General features: G+C 52.0%; 1 protein-coding gene across 1 annotated transcript in view; it reads left to right on the top strand.

Moving 5' to 3' along the window:
* Positions 1-20,287, top strand: part of Parvb (parvin beta) — an 82,227-nt gene that overhangs the window by 34,407 nt on the left and 27,533 nt on the right. Inside the window, exons 2-5 of the mRNA XM_050127815.1 lie at positions 2,174-2,263; positions 3,838-3,908; positions 12,326-12,591; positions 18,811-18,964. Coding sequence (XP_049983772.1) covers positions 2,174-2,263; positions 3,838-3,908; positions 12,326-12,591; positions 18,811-18,964 — 581 coding nt within the window. The remainder of the gene's footprint in view (positions 1-2,173; positions 2,264-3,837; positions 3,909-12,325; positions 12,592-18,810; positions 18,965-20,287) is intronic.

Here is a 20,287-nt window from a genome sequence, read left to right as displayed (position 1 = left end):
CCCCCCCCCTCCTCCTCCTCCTCCTCCTCCTCCTCCTCCTCCTCCCCCTTCTTTCTCCTCCTCCTCCTCCTCCTCTCTCTCTCCTTTTGAATCTAAGAACATCTGTGCTGTTTCCACCTTTTGGCTGTTATGAATGACGTGGCCTTGAACATGAGTTTGCGAGTTTACTAGAGGGCCTCCTTTTTCAAAAAGCTGGACCTCGGCATCTTTGCTAATGTTAGAGCTAGTGTCTGTCCTTGTGGAGGCAGAGGGTGGCTTGTCCCCAGAGCTGGATCCACAGCCATGTTTCAAGAGCCCGCTGTATGTCTAAGCTGGGGACTTGTATTCTTTAGCCTGCCTGGGGACCTAAGAGAACAAACAGGAAATGCCACCTGAGGCTGCAGGATCAAAGGGATTAACAAGACTGGCTTGGGGTCTCCCAGCCAGCAAGGTTGGAGCCACTTGTATCGTGTTGTCCCCATCATCTGCTGTTGCGGGTGCCAGGTGGCCAACATGTAAAATGTTATTAAAGCTTTGAAGTGACTGGTATTCCGGGCAGAGTTTAGAGGCGTGTATCACTGTAGAAGTTCCCAGGAGGAAGCACAGAGGGGCGGGACTCCTGTCACTGGAGATCCCCCCCCCCCATGCCCCATGACGGGATGTGTGATCAGTAAGTGATTGGTGCTCCCCACTCAGGGCTGTAAAAAAACTGCAGGTGTAGGCCTGGACCTGGCTCTGTCCCCTCTGGATTTTGGGACTGAAGTCTGGACTCTGAGATTCAGTGGTATGGAAGCCACCATTTCTGCTTCTAGCGCTCCAGACGTGGTAGAGCTTTCTGTAGACAGGAAAAAGTCAAGCTTTACATCTGTCCCCTTCCCCTCCATCCTGGGACTGTGACCTGTGTGGTGGGTGTCCCAGGACTAGGGTGTGCAGTGTCTGAACCCTGTAACTATCCCCACCTCCAGCCTACATGCATGCAAGCTTATGCACAGCTTGCGGTTTCTGGGCCCACACATTGTCAGTGTGGAAGCTCGCTCGCTTCCTTAGAGTCTGTTGCTTTTCCTACTGGCCTCGATCCCCATCCTGTTATCTTCTGTAGAGATGAAGCATGTCCCTCCAGGGGCCAGGAGAGATGAGATGGTGATGGAGATTTAGTGACTTCCCACCTGGAGCACATGTGTGCACCTGCAGAGTTAGTGGAGCGTGTGGGGAGAACGAGGGCCGTGGGCCATGCCTTGCTGGGTTCAGGACATTGTCCAAGCAGGTTTCCCGGCAGGCCCGAGTAACTGCAAGTGAGGGCTGGTTGTCACGACTCTCGGCTTAGTCCACGTGGAAGTGAGGTGAGAGGGGCCATCTAGGCTGGCTGCATGCAGATGCCCTCTTGGAGGTTAACGGTTCCCAGGGCAGAGATCTAGAGAAGGGTTGTGCCCAGCAGGAAGGAGGCGTATGTCCAGGCTGAGCCGGTTTCTGGCCCGAGATTCTGGCCTGTTTAAAAATAGATACGAGGGCGGCACAGAATGTATGAGTTCACTGCACCTCCATCAGACTTCCGTCCCGAAGGAGGCGGCACACTTTAAATTCTGATCGCCCGTGTGTGCAAGCAGGCCCGTTCACACCTCGAGTGTACAACCCCAGAGACAGCTCTGCCGGAAACAAAAGGGCAGTTCCATTTATGTTCTCTGCCCTTGCTGGGGTTCTGAGCGCTGTCTATTGCACCAGCCTCGGTCAGGTCTGGAAGTCACTAGAAGCAACCAGAAGCTTCCATGTCCCAGTCACATATTCCAATGTGGACAGACTGGCCAGGCTTGGAAGGAATTAAGAACTGCTTGAGGGCTGGAGAGATAGCTCAGCGGTTAAGAGCACTGACTGCTCTTCCAGAGGTCCTGAGTTCAATTCCCAACAACCACGTGGTGGCTCACAACCATTTATAATGAGATCTGGTGCCCTCTTCTGGCCTATAGGCAGTATACTGCAATAATAATAATAATGATAATAATAATGATAATAATAATAATAATAATAATAATCTGCTTGAGGCAATCAAAATGGCAGATGTTCTGGGCTGGGAGGACTTTTCTTGGCCTCCCTGGGCCACCCACCATGAAGGGATGTGCATGTAAGTGACGTGTTGGAAGCGCGGGACTTTCCTCTTGGGCTCTCTGCATACTGACTGGGACTCTCTTTACCTCAACAGTGACTGACTTGCAAGAAGAAGGCAAGAGCGCCATCAATTCTCCAATGGCCCCGGCTTTAATGGACATCCACCCTGAAGACACCCAGCTAGGTACTGTGGCCACTTGACAGCCTTTGTTGTCCATCCCTGGTGTCGGACGACGTATGGGTGGGAGGTGAAAACCCACATCTCATTCAGCCAGATCTCTAGGGAGAAGCAGGAAGTGTGGATTTCATTGGCATCCAGGCGTTGATGACTGGCATTGGAACCATGGCTTGTTATGGTCACAGTTCCAAGGGGTGGCCCAGCAGGGCTGGGCAAGCAGGGGTGGAAAGAGAGAGGAGGAGCCAGCTTCTTTATTGAGTAGAGGACTGGATGGTGTAAGCTCGAGGCACAAGGCACTGAACGGAGTTAGCTGATAGCTGGCCTAGGGGATGAGAGAAAGTGAGGCAGAGAGTGTTAGCTCAGGGTGTGAAACCCCCATGAGTCTCTAGAGGAAGAGGCAAGGGGACAGCCATCCCCTGAGGACAGTCTCCCTGGGATGAGTGGGCCCCAATGTTTCAACGCATGAAGAAATTCAGAAACTGGGCACACATTTCAGACACGCCATTTATCTCCATGACTGCCCTCAAGAGCCGTGCGGCTGACTGTGTGGGAACTGTGGATGGGGAGGCTCCTGACTCCTTGCAGGTCGATGACAGGTGGCAGACAAAGTGCCGTTTCCTGGACACTGTGGACACTGCTTATTTCCAAACCCCAATTCAGAGGGAGATCCCTGTCTATCCAGGTTCTATATGACCATCAGGGTCTCAGGGAGGAAGCAGGTGAAGGCCAACTTGTGACCCAGAAATGGCCTGGTATCCGAGACCACTGGTCTGTGATGTCTCTCCCTGATGAAGGGCATGCTTGTTACCACTGCTGCAGCTGATTGTTGCAGCAGTACCTTGGGCTATTCTCTGTCTGGGAAGCTGGATTCCCCGCCCCCAGCTCCCCTCTGTGAGTTCAGTGGGTCGGCAGCACCCAGGCATTTAGGGCCTGGTCCTTTCACTTCTGGCTCCCACGTCTTCATTCCTTCCCCACCTTCCTGTCCCGCTCCCCTGATGAACTCCACTGGCCTCTTGCTGTCTGTCAGATCTAAGCCAGAAAATGGAGGGAAAACTCACAGGGGAGATGGGTAAATGTCATCCTTTCGCGTCTTTTTGCTATTTTTAATGCTTCCCCGTAGATATTGTTTTGTATATTGCTGCCCGCCCATCTGTTCCCATACATTTTCCACGGCGCTGGCCCCACACAGCCTCTGATAGACCAGTGAACAGCGATCTAGCTTGTAAATCTCTCTATAACCCTCTGATTCTGGAAGGGCACGTCCCAGGCCACGGCAGATGCCACCATTTCTCTCCCCGTGCCAGCGTGGTTTAGACTTGCTGAAGGAGCCTTTGGAGTCCAAGGCGGGGGAGTTGGAGCCGGGCTTCATCTCCTCCTGCTGTCCTGCATGATCTATTTCTGATCTTGGTGTGTAGCTGGCAAGGCCGGCAACCTGTTCTCACTGAGAACAGGATGGGTCTCTGCTTTTTCACCAGTTCCTGCCCCATGTGAGTAAGCAGGGAGTTCTCCACCCCCTGATGTCTCTGTCAGTGCTCTATCCTACCCCCTCCATTCACTCTGGCCCTTTCTGTCTTTGGCAGAGGAGAATGAGGAGCGCACCATGATTGATCCCACCTCCAGAGAGGACCCCAAGTTCAAGGAGCTGATCAAGGTGATGTATATAGTCTGATGTGATTGGAACATCCCTGTTGGTTCTGGGCCTTCTTCGGGGGACTCCCGACTTCTGTAGACACAAGGAGCAGCTGAGCCTCCAGGCTCCTGAAAGACTACATTAGAAAGGGGTCCGAGGAGTGGGGTGTGGGCAGAAGAAGGAAGTGAAACATAGGTTCTCTAGGTGCTCCCTAGAACAGCCCTAGCCCTCTATGGGGCTGTCGCACCATGCTCACAAGAGCTACACAGGGTCTGTGTTGAACCGCTACACCTTGCATACAGGCCTGGTTGTTATAGCTTCATGGGTCAAGCTGTTTTGGGGAACAGGTTGTTGTCTTCCCCCACCATGGCCTCACCCGAAGACAGCCCTTGGTGTCTTAGCGCTAAATGGAATCTCAGTTGAGGCCTTGCTTGGATCAGACTTGGCCTGTGGCATGTCTGTGAGAGATAGTCTTGATGTGCTGACTGATATAGGAGGGGCACAGCCCACTACGGGTGGCACCATTCCCTTGGCAGGCAGTCCCAGGTTATATAAGGAAGCTAGCCAAGCACAAGCCTGTGAGTGGCCCAGCAAGTAGTGTTCCTCCAAGCTTTCGGCTTCAGGCTCCTGTGTGAACGTCTGCCTTGACCTCCACTGTCAATCCCCAGTGATGGATTGACCTGGAAGTGTAAGCCAATAAACCCTTTCCCTTCCTCAGCTGCTTTGGTCAGAAGGTTTTAACACAGCCACAGAATGCAGCTAGAACCCTCGGGGAGCATGTGTGACTATCAGCTAGGTGGGAGAGCAGAGGCTGTGATCTCGAAGGTCACAGTAACACGAGGGCAGGGCTGTGGCTCAGTGGCTCCTAGCGACAACCGCCTGCCCTTCTCTTGCACGTACCTGACCCTGTCCAGGGGCAGCTTGAGACTTTGACTGTTCAGATCTAAGCCCCAGGAAGACTCCTGAAGACCACCACCTGAGACAGGCAGGTAGCATCCTACCTCGGAGACCCAGACTTGGTTTGGGTGACCTAGGCTCTTTGAAATGCTGCGTGTGATTATTAGTGTCCTGAAATAGATGGCTCTCTGGAGGCTTTCCTGTCTTTACCCCAGCCAGGAGTGCAATGCCGACCCTTGCGACTGAGTTTTCACAAGGGCCGATCAGGGGAATCAGGGCTGCTCGCCCTCTGTGCCTTCTAGAAATATGAACTGGAAATGTCTATTATGGCCACCCAAAGAGGCTGATTTATTTATTTGTTTGTTTGTTTGTTTATTTAGGTATTTTGAGGCACAGTCTCCCTGTGCAGCCCTGGCTGTCTTGGAACTCACTCTGAAGCTCAGGCTGACCTTGAACTCAGAGATTCTCCTTCCTCTGCCTCCCAAGTGCTGGGATTAAAGGCACACCACCACTGCCACCACTATCTCACTGAGGGTGATTTTTTTTTTGAGACAGTGTCGTACTCTGTAGGGGAGAAGGAGTTTATCTAGCTTGCAGTTCTGGGTTACAGTCCAACACAGCCTGTCAAGATGGCAGGAACTTGGAGCAGCCAGTCGCATCTGCAGTAAGAGCAGAGAGAGTGAACGTTTGCACGCTTTCGTACTTGCCTGTTGCACTCAGTGGCTTTCTCCGCTCTTATCCTATTGAGACCCCGTAGGTCTAGGGGTTGGTGCCACCCACCATGGGCTTGGTCCTCTCACATCGGTTAGCTTAATTAAGACAGCCCCCCCCCCAGACATACCCACATACAAGACCAGCTCCTCTCAGCTGAGTGTAGATTGTGTCAAGTTGACAATTAGGATAAACCATCTCGTTGGGCAGTGGTAGCACACACCTTTAATCTCAGCACTTGGGTGGCAGAGGCAGGCGGATCTTGGAGTTTAAGCCAGTCTGGTCTACATAGCAAGTTCCAGGACAGCCAGGGCTACATGGAGAAACCTTGCCTTGAAAAACAGAACAAAACAAAAACCAGAACCAAATAAACAAAACAGCCAACCAATCAAATGAAAGATTAACCATCGCAACTGGGCTGAGTGGCCTAGGCCGCCATGGAGGTGTCAAGGAAGGGGGAAGCCAGGCTCCCGCTACTGGATTAGAGGAAGGGCAAAACCTGTGTTCTGAGATCTGTGGGAGCTTCTAGAAGCTGGAGGAGCCAGGAAGCAGTGTCCTAAGAGCCTCCAGGCGGGCCAGCTCACTTCTCCGGACACTTGGCTTCAGTTCAGTTACACCGGTTCTGGCTTCTTGCCTCCAGCATGTGAGAGGAACCAGGGGAAGCCATTGGAGTTGTGGAAGTCTGTAGAACAGCCACAGCAAGCAGATCTCCTCCACTGTTGCTGACTGTCCATGTGGGCCAGGCAGGGTGGCTGTGTGTCTGCAGCAGTGGCTGAGTCCTTGAGTCTCCCTGTTGTGACCACTATCCCATTGGCCTGCAGCTGTTCCCGTGGAGACTAGACCTGAGACAACTCAGCCTGAGATCTCCCATTACAGCAGGCTGGTCTTAACCTAGCACTTTCAAAAGCTAGGGTAAACACCATGGACAGGGGAGTGGTCCTGGGGTCTTAGAGGGCTCGTTAGCTATGGTTGTGGCTGTGTGGTGGAGTGTACAAAGTGTCAAGTTGTTGGGCAAGGAAGGGGTCTGAGACAGACAAGTGTGGAGGTGGGTGCAGTGGCTCTGGGGGACCAGCCCTTTTGATCAGGTGTACGGGGATTTGAGAGAAGCAGTGGTTTGGTTGGAGCGTGCTCGTGTTGGAGGACTGTGGACGCTTCCTTTCTCTGTCCTGGCAGTAGCTGGCTTGAATATCGCACTTGCGCCGTGAGTGTGGGGTGATCAGCTTTTCCCAGCGGCTGCTAGGACTGGACTCAGTGCCTGGCTTGTCCCCAGGATCACCTCAGAGCCAGGCACCTCGGGTTTGCTCTGTTCAGACCCTTGGCTATCATCCCATGCCTCGTCCCTCCATCCCTCGGCTCCACATACTGTGTGGCTTCATTGCCGCTGCGATGAGCAGGGACCCTCTGGGTGTATGTTTAGAGGAGACAGTTTCCTCCATGACCCACTGGCAATCTCAGGGGTCCCAGCATACCTTAGGCTTGATAATTCACCAGAAGGACACCAGAACCCACTGGAACAGCGGCTGTCAACCTGTGGTTCATAACCCCTTTGGGGGTTGAGCAACCTTTTCACGGGGTTACATATCAGACATCCTGCATATTAGATATTTACACTGTGGTTCATAACAGTAGCAAAATTCCAGTTATGAAGTAGCCTTGAAATAATGTTATGGTTGGGGTCACCACAACACGAGGAGCTGTATTAAAGGGTCGCAGCCTTAGGAAGGTTGAGGACCACTGCACTGGAAGCCATTGTCCTTAAATTAAGGTCACAGTTGGTGACAGACATGGTTACTTGGGGGAGGCACACTTGGGATCAGGATCTAGGGAGTGGGCTGTGGGAGAAGGGGCAGGGTCTGCAAGCTTGTGATTATACCTCTGTGCAGATGGTTCCAGAATCTCAGAAAGCCACTGTGTCTCGGTGTCAGGATGTCGTTGGTGCTGCAGATCAGTGACCCCCGCTTCTAATGGTCCCCTGTGGGGGTGTTGCCCAGAAACAGGTTTTGTGGGGTTTTGCTGAACCATACCCCTGCCTTCCTAGATGCAGGTATTTTTAAACTTAAAACCTATCTAGTATGTTGGCCTGAGCAGGTAAGAGGATGGCTTGGACTGGCTGACATCCTGTCCTGCCGGGCATGGTCATCGTGGTTGTCTTTCCTTCACAGCCTCTCCCCATCTTCGGGACCAGGGCTGAGTTTCTGAGGATGCTGAGCTGGCCTCGTTTCTTCCTCTCTGTCCTCTGTCCTCTGTGTTTTTCCTCTGTTGTCTTATTGGCCTTCTCTGTCCCCTACTACTTTGGGATTGTCATCTTTACAATGTTGTGAGCCACCCTCTGCCTTTCGTCTGAAGTCCCCGGCTCTAGCTGAGCAGACAAGGGGAATGAGGTTGATCATTAAAAACTATTTTGAGCATCTGTTGTGCTTATTGGACCATTAAGAGGTGAAGGTCCAATCCCAGCTCAGGAAAGTGAAGTGCTTTGACCCAAGGCCATTCGTTATCTGATGATGGGCACTGAGAGGGACCAGGTCTGGTGGGGAGGGTGCACTGGCCAGTGGGTGTCATCTTAGAACTGGATCTGCATTCTGTGGGCCCAGGAACCTCAGCTCTCCCTACACACACAGCCCTCCCTAAGCACGCTGGTCAGGGCAGCCAGGCACCTCAAGCTGGGGGCATTTCTTCCTGTGGCCATTTCCTCTGGTTTCTGCCGCAATCAACCCAGAGTCCCTGTAGGTGGCCAGTGTGTTGGAAGCTTATGGCTGAGACGCTTTGTGTCATTAACCTTTCTGTTAGAGAGGATCCCGTGCTTTTCTTCTAGGGAGAGGCCTCTGTGCTCAGTGTCCCATTCAATCCTCGTTCCCAGGGCCTGGCACAGAGCTCAGAAACCCTCACAGTTGCCTGAGCGTGCGATCTCCCCTGCAACACACACTCTTGGTCACACCTAGGTCACTGCTAATGAGGGCATTTGGTGAGCCTCCAGTTTGCTTTTGATGGACAATGATCCTAAGGGACTCGGTGTTGGAATGATGTATTTTGTTTTTGTTTTTCGAGACAGGCTTTCTATGTGGTTTTGGAGCCTGTCCTGGAACTAGCTCTTGTAGACCAGGCTGGTCTCGAACTCACAGAGATCTGCCTGCCTCTGCCTCCCGAGTGCTGGGATTAAAGGCGTGCGCCACCACCGCCCGGCTGGAATGATGTATTTTGGAAGTTCAAGTTAGGAATTAAAACCCAACAAACCCACACAGCCCTCCCTAAGCACGCTGGTCAGGGCAGCCAGGCACCTCAAGCTGGGGGCATCTTCCTCCAAGGGCAGATTTCACATCTTATCGTTCAGTTGCTGGGCAGGGCTTACTCTTGTCGTGAAGCTGGTTCTTTTTCCTCTCGTGCCCGGGTTATATAGAGGCGCTCTGCCGTGCTCAGCCCCCACTGACTCCCACCCAGTTCAGGAAGGTGCATCTCCATCCCCAGGGACAACACAGCCAGGACTCTGTTTGGAAATGATTAAAATGTAACTGTCATGGCTCTGGGGGAGACACACTGCAGACCTGATTATAATTCAGAAGGAACCAAGGGGAAAGTAATTTTTTATTCTGGTTAGGGCGAGCTCCTAGAGCTAGCCGTGATCGAGTGCCGTGTAAGGATGTAATTAATATATGTCCCTCCTTATTCACCCGCAGGACTTGGGGCTCAGCAGATGAACGAGTCCCTAAAAATAATGGCTGATGCTATCTTAAAACAGAAGAAGGATGACTGGGAGCAGAATGATGGGGTGACAGGCGATGTCCTCAAGTCAACTGCATCTCCTGACCGGAGTGGGGGGGGGGGGTGAGACTGGAGAGGGTTTGTGCTTCCTGGACCTGAGAGCCTGGCCTGTTGTGCATAGTTCATTTCTGAGCTTTTGGCTTTTTCTTCCTGCCTTCGGGCTCTGAGTAGGCCAGAGATCTAGATGTGGAGGTTTTGTTTGTTTTGTTTTTTTTCTTTAAGTTTTATATTCTCATAGAAGAAGCATTTCCTGGAATATTTGCATTTGAGGAAAGAAGCTTCTGGAAGCAAAGGAGGCCTGTAGGGCCCAGAGTCTTTTCTAGCTGTGAATCCCCCAAGGCAGTTCTCTGGTTTGTTTGAGACCTTGAGTCTGCTCTTGTCTTAGCCACTGGGGATGAGAGCTGAGCAAAACAGCTCACTCGCCAAGCTCATGGTGTACCTGGGAAAAAACATGATTGGGGCTAAGTGAACATGTGATCAGGTGACAGGGGGTGCCTCGAAGCCTCCCCCTCCCCTTCAGCAGTTTCCTGCAGGGCAGTCGGGGAGGTGGCATTTGATCAGACCTCTGCATCGGTGCCTAGGTCACGGCCAACTGCCCAACAGCAGGTACAAAGGTCCTGCGGTATGGCATGTTCTAGCAACCATTGACTTGGGCAGGGTGACAAGAGCCTATAAGCACGCAGGAGAGTGACCAGGGATAGAGACACCATGATAGAGGTGTGGGGATGGTGGCCGATCCTAGCTAACTTTCTTATGTTGGCTCTCAAGGTAGAGGGGCCAACTCTTCCTCAAAGCTCTGGCAGACAGGGGTGGGGCTGGCTTTGTGTCCACTATATACACCTTCCATGCCTGCATTATCCCCAGCTAACACCCATGACAGGTAACCTTCCTTGTGGGCAGGGACTGCACTGCACCTCCTCTCTTCCTTGTCACGGCCCCGCGTGGCACCTGCTATGGACACTCACTCGTGTGCTTATCCAAGGGAGACCCTACAGTGAAGGCTCAGCAGCTGTGGCCTTTACAGTTGGAGGTGGGACCACAGGACAAGCACAAACTTCCCCTCCCTTTTTTGATGACCGGCAGAGAATACTTATCCTTATCCGTTCGTTGTTTTGGGGTTTCTGTTGCTATAATGAACACCCTGACCAAATGCACCCTGGGCAGGAACGACATTTAAAGGTTGTAGTTATTGTCCAGGGAAGCCAGGGCAGGAACTCAAAGCAGGAACCTGGAGGCAGGAACGGAAGTGGAACCCATGGAGAGCGCTGCTCACTGTCGCGTTCAGCATGCTCTCTTATTACGCCCAGAACCACCTGCCCCCGGGGTGGCACAACCCAAATCGGGTCCTTCCACAACAATTATCAATCAAGAAACTGTACCACAGGCTTGCCCACAGGCCAGGCTAGTGAAGGCATTTTCTCAGTTGAGGTCCCTCTTCCCAGGTGACTCTGGCTGTGTCCAGTTGGCACAAGTCCAGCCGGCACAGCAATCGCAGCAAGCTCAATACACTGCTGTGTTCTCATTCCTCGTGAAGTCGAGATTGTGCTGTTTTCTGCACGGAGGAAAATCCTTGCTGTGATTTGTAGACCCTGGTGTGAGAACAAACCTTAGACCCTCGGACAGAGGACAAGCGGGCACCTAGGAGATGCTCCCGGTGACCTCTTTCCTCCAATCAGGCCCTGCCTCATAGTTTTCATTGCCCAGAGGGGATAGCCCAGCGGCCAGAGAACACAGGCCTGACTGGAGCCCAATCAACCAGGGAGCTGGAGAGGGTGCCATCTCTCCCCCTGCCCCTCAGAAGGCTCTTTGACACGTCCACAGAGCTGCAAGGCTTTGTGATTCTTCATTTTAGCCACGTGCAGCTCTTAAGTTCTGAGATCCTGACTCAGTCTCCTGGGGTCACTTGGAAGCTGGTCAGGATTTAAGGGGACTTGGCTTTGTGACCAATTTCTCCGTCACTGTTTTTTGTTCAGAAAGTGACAAGACACTGTGCGTTTGGATTTGTTCACTTTGATCCTTCTGAGAGTGGCCACAGATCTCTACCTCCCAGGGCCTCAGGGGTCCAATTAGATAACTTAATTCATTTTGCTGGCATGGGAAAGTCACAGTCTGAGTGTCATGGCTGCAGCCCGGGCAGGTATCTGTTTTATTCTGAGTGGGATGGTGTGTGAGCACTGTCTCCCAGAATCCCTCTATTCCAGAGACAATTAGCCCTGCAGGTAGATTGCTTCCACGGTGTGTCCACCCAATGCGTTGAGTAGAAAAACCTGTTAAGAAAAGCTGTCTGGGGAATATGGGTCTGGAAAATAGGAACAAAAAACTTGGCCGTGAATGTTTCCAGCAGCGTGATGGGCACAAAGTGGCAGTGTTCAAATGTCCAGCAATGGGGCAGACAAATAAGATGTACATACATTTGTGTCTTGCAGTGGTAAGGAGCTCAGGGGGAAGTAGGGGAGAGAGAGGAGCTATAAAGGGATGGCCTTCAAACACCATGCTGAGAGAAGCGGGGTGTGTGTGTGTGTGTGTGTGTGTGTGTGTGTGTGTGTGTAGGGGTGTGGGGGTGTGGAGGGGTGGGTGTGAGGGAGGAGTTTACCTACGGTGGAATCCCATTGATGGGGCTCAGGATCAGGAGATGGAGAGGGCCAGAGTCATGAGGAGAAGGCCTAGGACTCGAACTCAGCACTGCTGAAGTGCAGGCTAGGAGGAGGGTTGATGCTTCATGCCCCCACCTTTTCCTCTCTTCCCAGCACTTGCTCATTTAGTACCCAGTGCCCAAGTGGAGCCATGAGCCCTTCTGCTGGGAGATATGTGTCACCCATTACGGATGGTCCCTGCAGGATCCCAGCCTTCCTGGTCCTGTCAGGGCTCTATTGGGGACTGTTAGGAAGTCCTAGCTCCATGCATGGGTCTGGCTCTCCACTCCTGCTCTGATCATGGACCAAGAGATACCTGTTGGCCTCCATTGTAACCAGGCAGGTGCCTGGTAGCCCTTGTATGCTTGGGCAGCTGCCCGTCTGAGCCTGCTGTGGCTCTGCTTTCTCCAGCCGCTCTGACACGCCTCTCTCCTCCCCCAGGTGCTCCTGGACTGGATCAACGATGTGCTGGCAGAGGAGCGCATCATTGTGAAACAGCTGGAGGAAGACCTCTACGATGGCCAGGTGCTTCAGAAGCTTCTGGGTGAGCGCCAGGACCCCACCGCGTGGCACCATCCTCCTTGCCCTGGAAACAGCCCAAAGCTTGGTTTATACCTCCTGGGTGGCCCTAGCTGTGGTTTCTTTGCCATCCTGTCTTTGTGGTTTCTCTGCTGGCCGGTATGTACCCAGCCATGGGGCTGCAGCAGGTTTTAGTGGATGCTCATGCCATGGACCAAGGAAACAGGATTCAGAGAGGAACCATGTCCCTCATCTCATCTCTCTGGCCACCTTTGTTCCATCCAGTTAGGAGCATTGTCAGGATGACATGACAGAGGGTGGGTCTCCAACAACTCTGTGTGAGGGAACATGTCATTGTCCTGACTCATGCTTCCAGGCTCTACTGTCCCCAAGTTGTGACTGGGGATGATTGAATGTGTCTCAAGATAGAGTGATGGAAGGAAAGATGGACAGGTGGGCAGCCTCTCCATCGAAGATTCTTGAGCCTTGCTGAATGGTAAGTTCTAGGCCAGTGATTCCTGAGGCAGACATCTCTCTACTCTGCCCTTAGGGAGTGTGCAGTCTGTCTGAGCAGACAGTGACAGATGCCGTGGGTCTGGAGCGTATAAAGGCCACACAGATGCCGTATTATACGGCCAGCGTGGGTGGTCTTACCACACACTGGGGTAGAGTGGCCAGGAGAACAGAGAAGGATAAAGTCAGTGGTGGGGGATGATAATGCCATGAGATTCATGATGCCTCAGTCTGGGGTGGTGACTCATGCCTGTCATCCTAGCACTAGGGGGGCTAAGGCAGGAGAACTACTAGTTTAAGGCTAGCCTGGCCTACATAACAAAGGCCTTTCTCTGAAAGAGAAAATCGTGAATGACACAGCCTTGGGACCAGCTCTTACCTGGGGATGTTGTGCTTGGGGCTGTTGTGAGCGTGTCTTGTAGGCTATGCTGTCCTCTCTGGCTGAGTCTTGGTGTCTGTGGACGTGGTGAGGTATGGGCTGTCAGGTTTGCACCGGCTCCTCTCTTTCCGCTGTTTGTCAGGTACCTTGGGCGTAGGTCCTGATCGCACAGGTCTTTCCTCATCACAGCGGGTTCTCACAGCAGCCCAAGGACGGTCCCAGTGACCCAGTGTCTCCAAATAACCTTTTCTTCCAGGGCATTTTATGCTATCCCTGTTCTTTCCTGACTTCTTCCAGCATCCCTCCTCCCCTTTTACTCCTCTGCCTCTTATGACGTCTTTGAAGGGTTTGGACATCTTGTCATATAGACGATGGACCCATGTAGATTCATCTGATCACGCTTTTATTTTTCTCTTTTAAAGAGTTATTTAATTTGATTTTATGTGTATCAGAGTTTGTGTGTCTGTGCACTATGTGCCTGCAATGCTTGTGGAGGCCAGAAGAGGGCATCAGATCTCCTGGAACTGAAGTTTATGGGTGATTGTGAGCAGCCGCGTGGGTGCTGGGAACTGACCCAGGTCTTCTAGAAGAGCAGCCAGTGCTTTTAAGCGATGAGTCGTCACTCCTGCCCTGATTGCTCTTTCCTCAGTGTTACTAAGTAGGCATAAACCTTTTCACTGGGGCTGACTCAGAGCCCACTGCTTCACATTGCAGGAGGTGTACAGTGCCAGGCTACAGATGGAGAAGGTCTGATCCTCAGCCAAGGTGATGGCCAGTAAAGGAGGGAATGGTGAGATTATGGGGTGCTGAGTGGCTGGGTGGCCATGGGGGCCTCTCTGGGGACCTCACAGCCCAGCAGAGTTCCAGATACACCCTCAGAGGTGGAGGCTCTGTGGCCAGGCAGAGCCTGCTGTGTTGAGCAGATCACAGAACTTGAGGCAGGGTTGTGAAGTAAGGAGAGAGGGTGGTGGGATCTGGGGTGAGGCTGGGAAGATAGGCAGGGCCAGCCCTGGTAAGCAAAGGCTTTCCTTCCACGTCACAAGGGCCACTGGGAGTTTTGAACAGGCACGTGCATACCATGCCCTTAGTAAGATTTTTACAAAGTTCCCTCAGGCTTCTGGGTGCAGAGTGGGTGGGGAGGAGGGTCTGGAGTTAGGACGGGGTGTGGCTCAGGACGGGCTGTGTGGAGCCTACTTCTGAAAGAGCTCTGGCTAGGGTTTGGAATGCAGATGTGAACAGATGTTTTGGAGAGAGGGTGGAGGCCAGAGGTATGGACTGAGCAACTAGTGAATGAGTGAAGAATTGGGGGACCTCCTAAGTGAGGATTTGGGGCATCTACCTGTCTGGAGCCTCATGCTGGAGCCAGAGTTCTCTGGCTGCAGAGTTAGACAGAATCCGGCTGCTCAGAAGTGGTGTTTAGCACCATGGGCCCAACCATTCCCTGGAGAGGGGTTGCACACTCCTCATTGGGCTGAATACCAAATGGTCAAGAGTGAACATGGGAGTTTGGTTAAGAATCCCTGTCTTAGGATAAGGTTCTGTGGCTCGGGAATGAAGCCGGAGAGTTGCTGAGATCCTTGGGTAAGGACATGTGTCGTTGAGCTGATGTCCTTTGATTCCTGAGACCTACATGGTGGAAGGAGAGGACTAATCCCCAAAGCTGTCCTTTGACCTCCACATGCGTGCTGTGGCATGCATGCCTACAGACAAAGACTCCCACAATAAATAAATAAATCAGTAATTTTGTTTAAACAATACGGCTCTGACTTTGCATCTACACTGACCGTGGCTGGCTGTCAACAGCTCTGATGCCTGCCCTGGTCCATCTTTGAGAGCAGATGTTATTGACCTCTTGGGCACGTGGTTTTGGTTGCCCCTTCATTTTACCTGGTAGATGCAGCACTGACCTGAAGCCGCCATGTTGCTTCTCTAGGCCGCATAACGTGAGGCTCAAGGCTTGTCCAAGCTCTGCTGTCTTTGTACTGTGGAGTGGTTGTTATAGCCTCTCATTTGAATATCTCCAGTTGGTACTTGAAAAAGCAGCTTGGAAGCCTCTTATGTTAAGTGGTTTGGATGGAGAAAAGGACAATGGGAAGAGTATTCAAGGCTGAAGAGGACGTCAGTCAGCACAGTCTTTGCCTGGTTGTGTGGCCACTGCTGTTTCTGATGAGATATAATGAAAGCTCCCATGACCTCTGAGATCGGGGATCCCAGGAGTGACCTTGGTGTAGGCGCTGGGCTCTTGGGCTTTCCAAAGGCAGAGTTAGGTCAAGTAAGAGGTGCTGGCTGAACAATAAGATTTCAGCGGTGATGCTAGGCCTGGTCAAGATGAGGGGGTCTAGCAAAGAAGTCTGGTGAGATCGACATATGGGAAGGGACCCCGAGGAATGTCACGTGGGAGTAGGAAGTACTTTTTAAGTTTTATTTGAATTATATTTTTTGTATGGGCGTGCACATGAGAATGGGGGCATGTGTGGGCCATGTGCACATGTGGAGGTCAGAAGACAGCTGCACATGTCCTTCCTCCTTCCCCAGTGTATGAGGCAAGAGCAGGGTCTCTTGCTTCCCTCAGCCTGCTCCAGGCTAGATGACTCGCTAGCTTCTGGGGCTTCTCTTGCCTGCACCTTCCTTCTTGTTCCTAAAAGAATGCTGGGGTACAGGTGTGCACATGAACACATTTTGCTTTTTGTGTTCTGGGGCTTGAACTCAGGTTCCCATGTTTCACGAAGCAAGCGTGTTACCCGCAGAGCCGCGTCCCCAGCCTGAGGAGGTGTTTTGAGTGGATGATGAGCCTAAATGATGAGGATGGCATGGACCTTTGGACTTGGCCATGTGGCATTCATCAAGACTGAGCCACCAGGGAACCCAGAGGAGCTTCTGTTTCTGAGAGGAGTTGCTGGAAGCAGCAGGGAACTGCTGTGGCAGGCCAGGTTTCAGCTTGGCTGGGTTAGTTGGTGGACAGGGTGGAATGCCTGTGTAGGATGCTGAGGGTCTCCCGGGCCAGCTGGTACCCACTGGAACATTTTTAGTCCTTCCTTCCTCATGTGTGCCAACACCCTCAGCCGCATACTTCACTCAAGGGTCACTCAGCCTTTCTCTGACTCTTCCACATTGGTAAGAAGAGGCCATGACACATCTGCCACCCAGCAGTTGGCAGATCAGTACCTGGTGGCTGTGCAGAGAAATCTCTTTGCTTAGTAGAGTCACTGCGTCATGGAGACCTAAGGTGAGACCGTGGGGCACAGAACCTGCTTCCTAACCTCACATTCATACACTGACATCAGCGCTGGATAGGTTTTATGTCAACTTGACACTGTCTGGAATCGTCTGAGAGGAGGGAACCTCAACTGAGAAAGTGCCCCTCTAAGATCAGAGCGTGGGCAGGCCTCTAGGACAGCAAGTCTCACCCTGTGGGTGGTAGCCCCTCTGGCAAACCTCTATCTCCAAAAATACTTACATTACGATTCGTAACAGTAGCAAATTAGTTATGAAGTAGTAACAAACAGAATTTTATGGTTGTGGGTTCCTCCAACATAAGGAACTGTATTAAAGGGTCACAGCATTAGGAAGCTTGAACACCACTGCTATAGGACACTTCCTCCCCTCCCTCCCTCCTTCCTTCCCTCCCTCCCTCTCTCCCTCCCTCTCTCTTTCTCTTTCTTTCTCTTTTTCAACACAGGGTTTGCCTGTGTAACAGATCTAGCTGTCCTGGAACTAACTCTTGTAGAGCAGGCTGGCCTTGAACTCATGAAGAATCACTTGCCTCTGCCTCCTAAATGCTGGGATTAAAGGCGTGTGCCACCATCGCCCGAGGTGTAGAGCAATTTCTAAATTAGTGAGCAGTATGAGAGGGCCCAGCCTATTGTGAATGGGACCACTCCTGGGCTGGTAGTCCTGAATTCTATAAGAAGCAGGCTGAAGCCAGGTGGTGGTAGCGCATGCCTTTAATCCCAGAACTCGGGAGGCAGAGGCAGGCAGATCTCTGTGAGTTTGAGGCCAACCTGGTCTACACAGTAAATTCCAGGACAGCTAGGATTATGTAGAGAGACCCTGTCTCAAAAAGAAAAAGAAAAATAGAAAGCAGGCGGAGCAAGTCATGAGGGGCAAGCACAGCCCCCTCCATGGCCTCTGCATCAGGTTCCTGCCCCGCTTGAGTTCCTGTCCTGCCTGCTTTTGATAATGGATTATGATTGGGCTATATAAGCGAAATAAGTCGTTTTCTCTCAGGTTACTGTTGGTCATGGTGTTTCATCATAGCAACAGTGCGGCCCAGTTAGTTAGTTAGACAAATTTTAACCCTCAGGCCTTAGAATGTGACTGTGTTTAGAGACACATTTTAAAAAGAAGTGATTAATATGAAACGAGGTTATGGAGCTTGGCCCTACTCCAGTATGACTGGTGTCCTATTTATTTATTTATTTATTTATTTAAAAAAAGAAAAATATTTATTCACTCTGTATACATAGTGTTCTGCCTTTCTGTTTGCCGGCAGGCCTGAAAAGGGCACCAGATCTCATTACAGATGGTTTTGAGCCACCATGTGGTGGCTAGGAATTGAACTCAGGGCCTCTTGAAGAACAGCCAGCTCTCCTAACGGCTGAGCCATCTCTCAAGTTCCAACTGGTGTCCTTGTGAGAAGAAACTAGCCATGAGGCGAGATGCTGCACACCCATCAATCCCAGCACTTAAACTGCTCAGGCGAGGGGGGGGGGGGAGACTGAGTTCAAGGACAGCCTAGCTACAGGGGATACCACATCTCATAAACAAACAAACAAACAAACAAACAAAACAACAACAACAACAACAAAAACCCTAGCTAAGGAGACAGCTGCACTCAGAGGGACGTCCATGTGGGGACACAGAGAAGAAAACAACCAACACCTTGTCTCAGACCTCTGGTCCCAGGGCTGGGAGAATGAGCCTCTCTAGGCCACCACTCGGCTCTTCCTCAGCCAGCGCTGCCTGATGAGGTTGCCTTCCCTTCTCTGTTGTCTTCTCCTCTGCCATCCCAGGTGACATCACCGGTGGCAGGGGACAAGCGGGCATGCTGGTTCTCTTTGTCCCTTCCTTCTTCCCTGTTCCCTTCCCCAGGGTCTGCCTTGTCCTTGATTGCTGCACACCTGTGGGCCTAGCTTGCTTGTGTGTTTTCCTGTTGCTCACACACGCGCAGCTGGGGGTGTCCCTGTTGGGGCCTGTGACCCAGGTGACGGGTGACAAGAATCCATGGAAGCTGGTCCTCTTGTCCCCAGAGGCAGTGTGGAACCACCAATTTGTTTTCTTCATCACGCTCTCCTCTGCCCATTCTGTCATGTGTCCATCCATGGTCTTTCTTGGTTGTCACATTCACTGTCTGTCCCCCCACTGAGGGCCTCTCTTGTCCACGTGTCTCCAGCACTTGTGCCCGGCGGCCGTTTGTTGAGGGAACATGTGATTGAAGGGTTGTACCGTGTGTAGTAGACGGTCGTGTGCCGTCTTGTCCCGCAGACTGTAGAAGAACGAACCATTTTAACTGCAGGAGCTGGAAGTTGGGGGCGGAGAGGGGGCAAGAACACGGAAGTCCCGGGCCCAGGAAAACGCCTGTGGCAGAACTTTGTGGGAACCTTAGCGGGGTTCATGATCTCAGTGACAGTGTGGCTGATGGCAGCTTTGCATCCCGGGCTAAGGACATGGTAATCACATTCCAGGAAATTGCCTCCGGTCACCCTGGGTCTGCGCCTTCGCTAGTTGGCAGAGGAGCCCTGCCAGGAAATATCACATCTTGGAATTAAAGACTAGGAAGGAACGGGGCTCTTTGCCTTCAGTGGGGGGGGGGGGGGGGGGGGGGGGGGGGGGGGGGGGGGGGGGGGGGGGGGGGGGGGGGGGGGGGGGGGGGGGGGGGGCGGGGGGGGGCACGGAGCTCTGGCTGCTGTATCTGTGGCTACTTGCTCTCACCTGCTGCCTCCCCAATTCCCAAAGGAAATTGAAGGCGGCTTGGTCTCTGTCTAGGTAATTGAATCCTGAGCGAATGTGACAAATTCTCGGCCAGGCTCCTCCGGAGTGCTTCCTGTCTGTTCTTAGAAACGACACAGTCACCAACTTGGGGCAAATGTCCAATCAAACTTCTTGCGGTGTGAAAATGTTAGAGACCTGAGAAGGAGCCTAGGAAGGCAGGGGAGACTCGCTGAGCTTTTCTTGTGTTTATCAAAATTCGCTGTCTGGGACTCTGCTGGGACATCTCCCCTTCCCATACTCTCTGCAGTCACCCTTTGAGACCGGCCCAGGAATTTCCTCTTCCTCACTCCACTATCGCACCTTTTGCTTTTATTTTTAAATTATTATTATTATTAATTATTATTATTATTATCATCGCTAGTGTATGATGTGTGCGGGTGGGGGGAATGCATGTGCGTCTAAAAGTCAGATGACAACCTTTCTTCTTTTGTTGAGACAAGATTTCACTGTGTAACCCTGACAGACTCTGCCCCTGCCTCCTGAGTGTTGGGGTTAAAGGCATGCGCCACCACATCCAGCTAACTTTCATTTTTAATATAAATTTTTAAGGGTTTTTTTTTGAGAATTTTATGAACGAGCACTGTGTTTCCACCATTGCCACCTCTCCCCCTGCACCCCCACTCCCTCTCAAGTTCGTGACCTCTTCTTTGATTATTAATTTTACGTCTGTGTATTTGCTGCTCAGTGAGAGCATTCAGTGCTGCTCCTATGTGCGTCTTTAGGCTGACCACTTAGTACTGAACAATCAACCAGGGGACTCCCTGTCCCTGGAGAAGACAGGTTCTCCTGCCCCCGGCAGCCATTAATCGCCTGTGCTTCTTCATCTCGGGGTGGGGCTTTGTGGCATGTCAACTGGGATTGCCACTGTCAGGTCTTGTTGAGGCAGCCGTGTGGTTGTGATTCCATGGGTGCAGCTTCTCAGGCCCACCTAGAGGGTTCTAACTGGCAGCAGGCCAGAGGACAACTTTTGGACAGCTCTGTTCTTCCACTGTGGTGTCCGG

This window comes from Alexandromys fortis, unplaced genomic scaffold, assembly GCF_014885135.2.
Source record: "Alexandromys fortis isolate MF-2015 unplaced genomic scaffold, M_Fortis_MF-2015_v1.1 scaffold_28, whole genome shotgun sequence".
NCBI classification, from domain to species: domain Eukaryota; kingdom Metazoa; phylum Chordata; class Mammalia; order Rodentia; family Cricetidae; genus Alexandromys; species Alexandromys fortis.
This window is presented reverse-complemented; position numbering and strand designations above follow the sequence as displayed.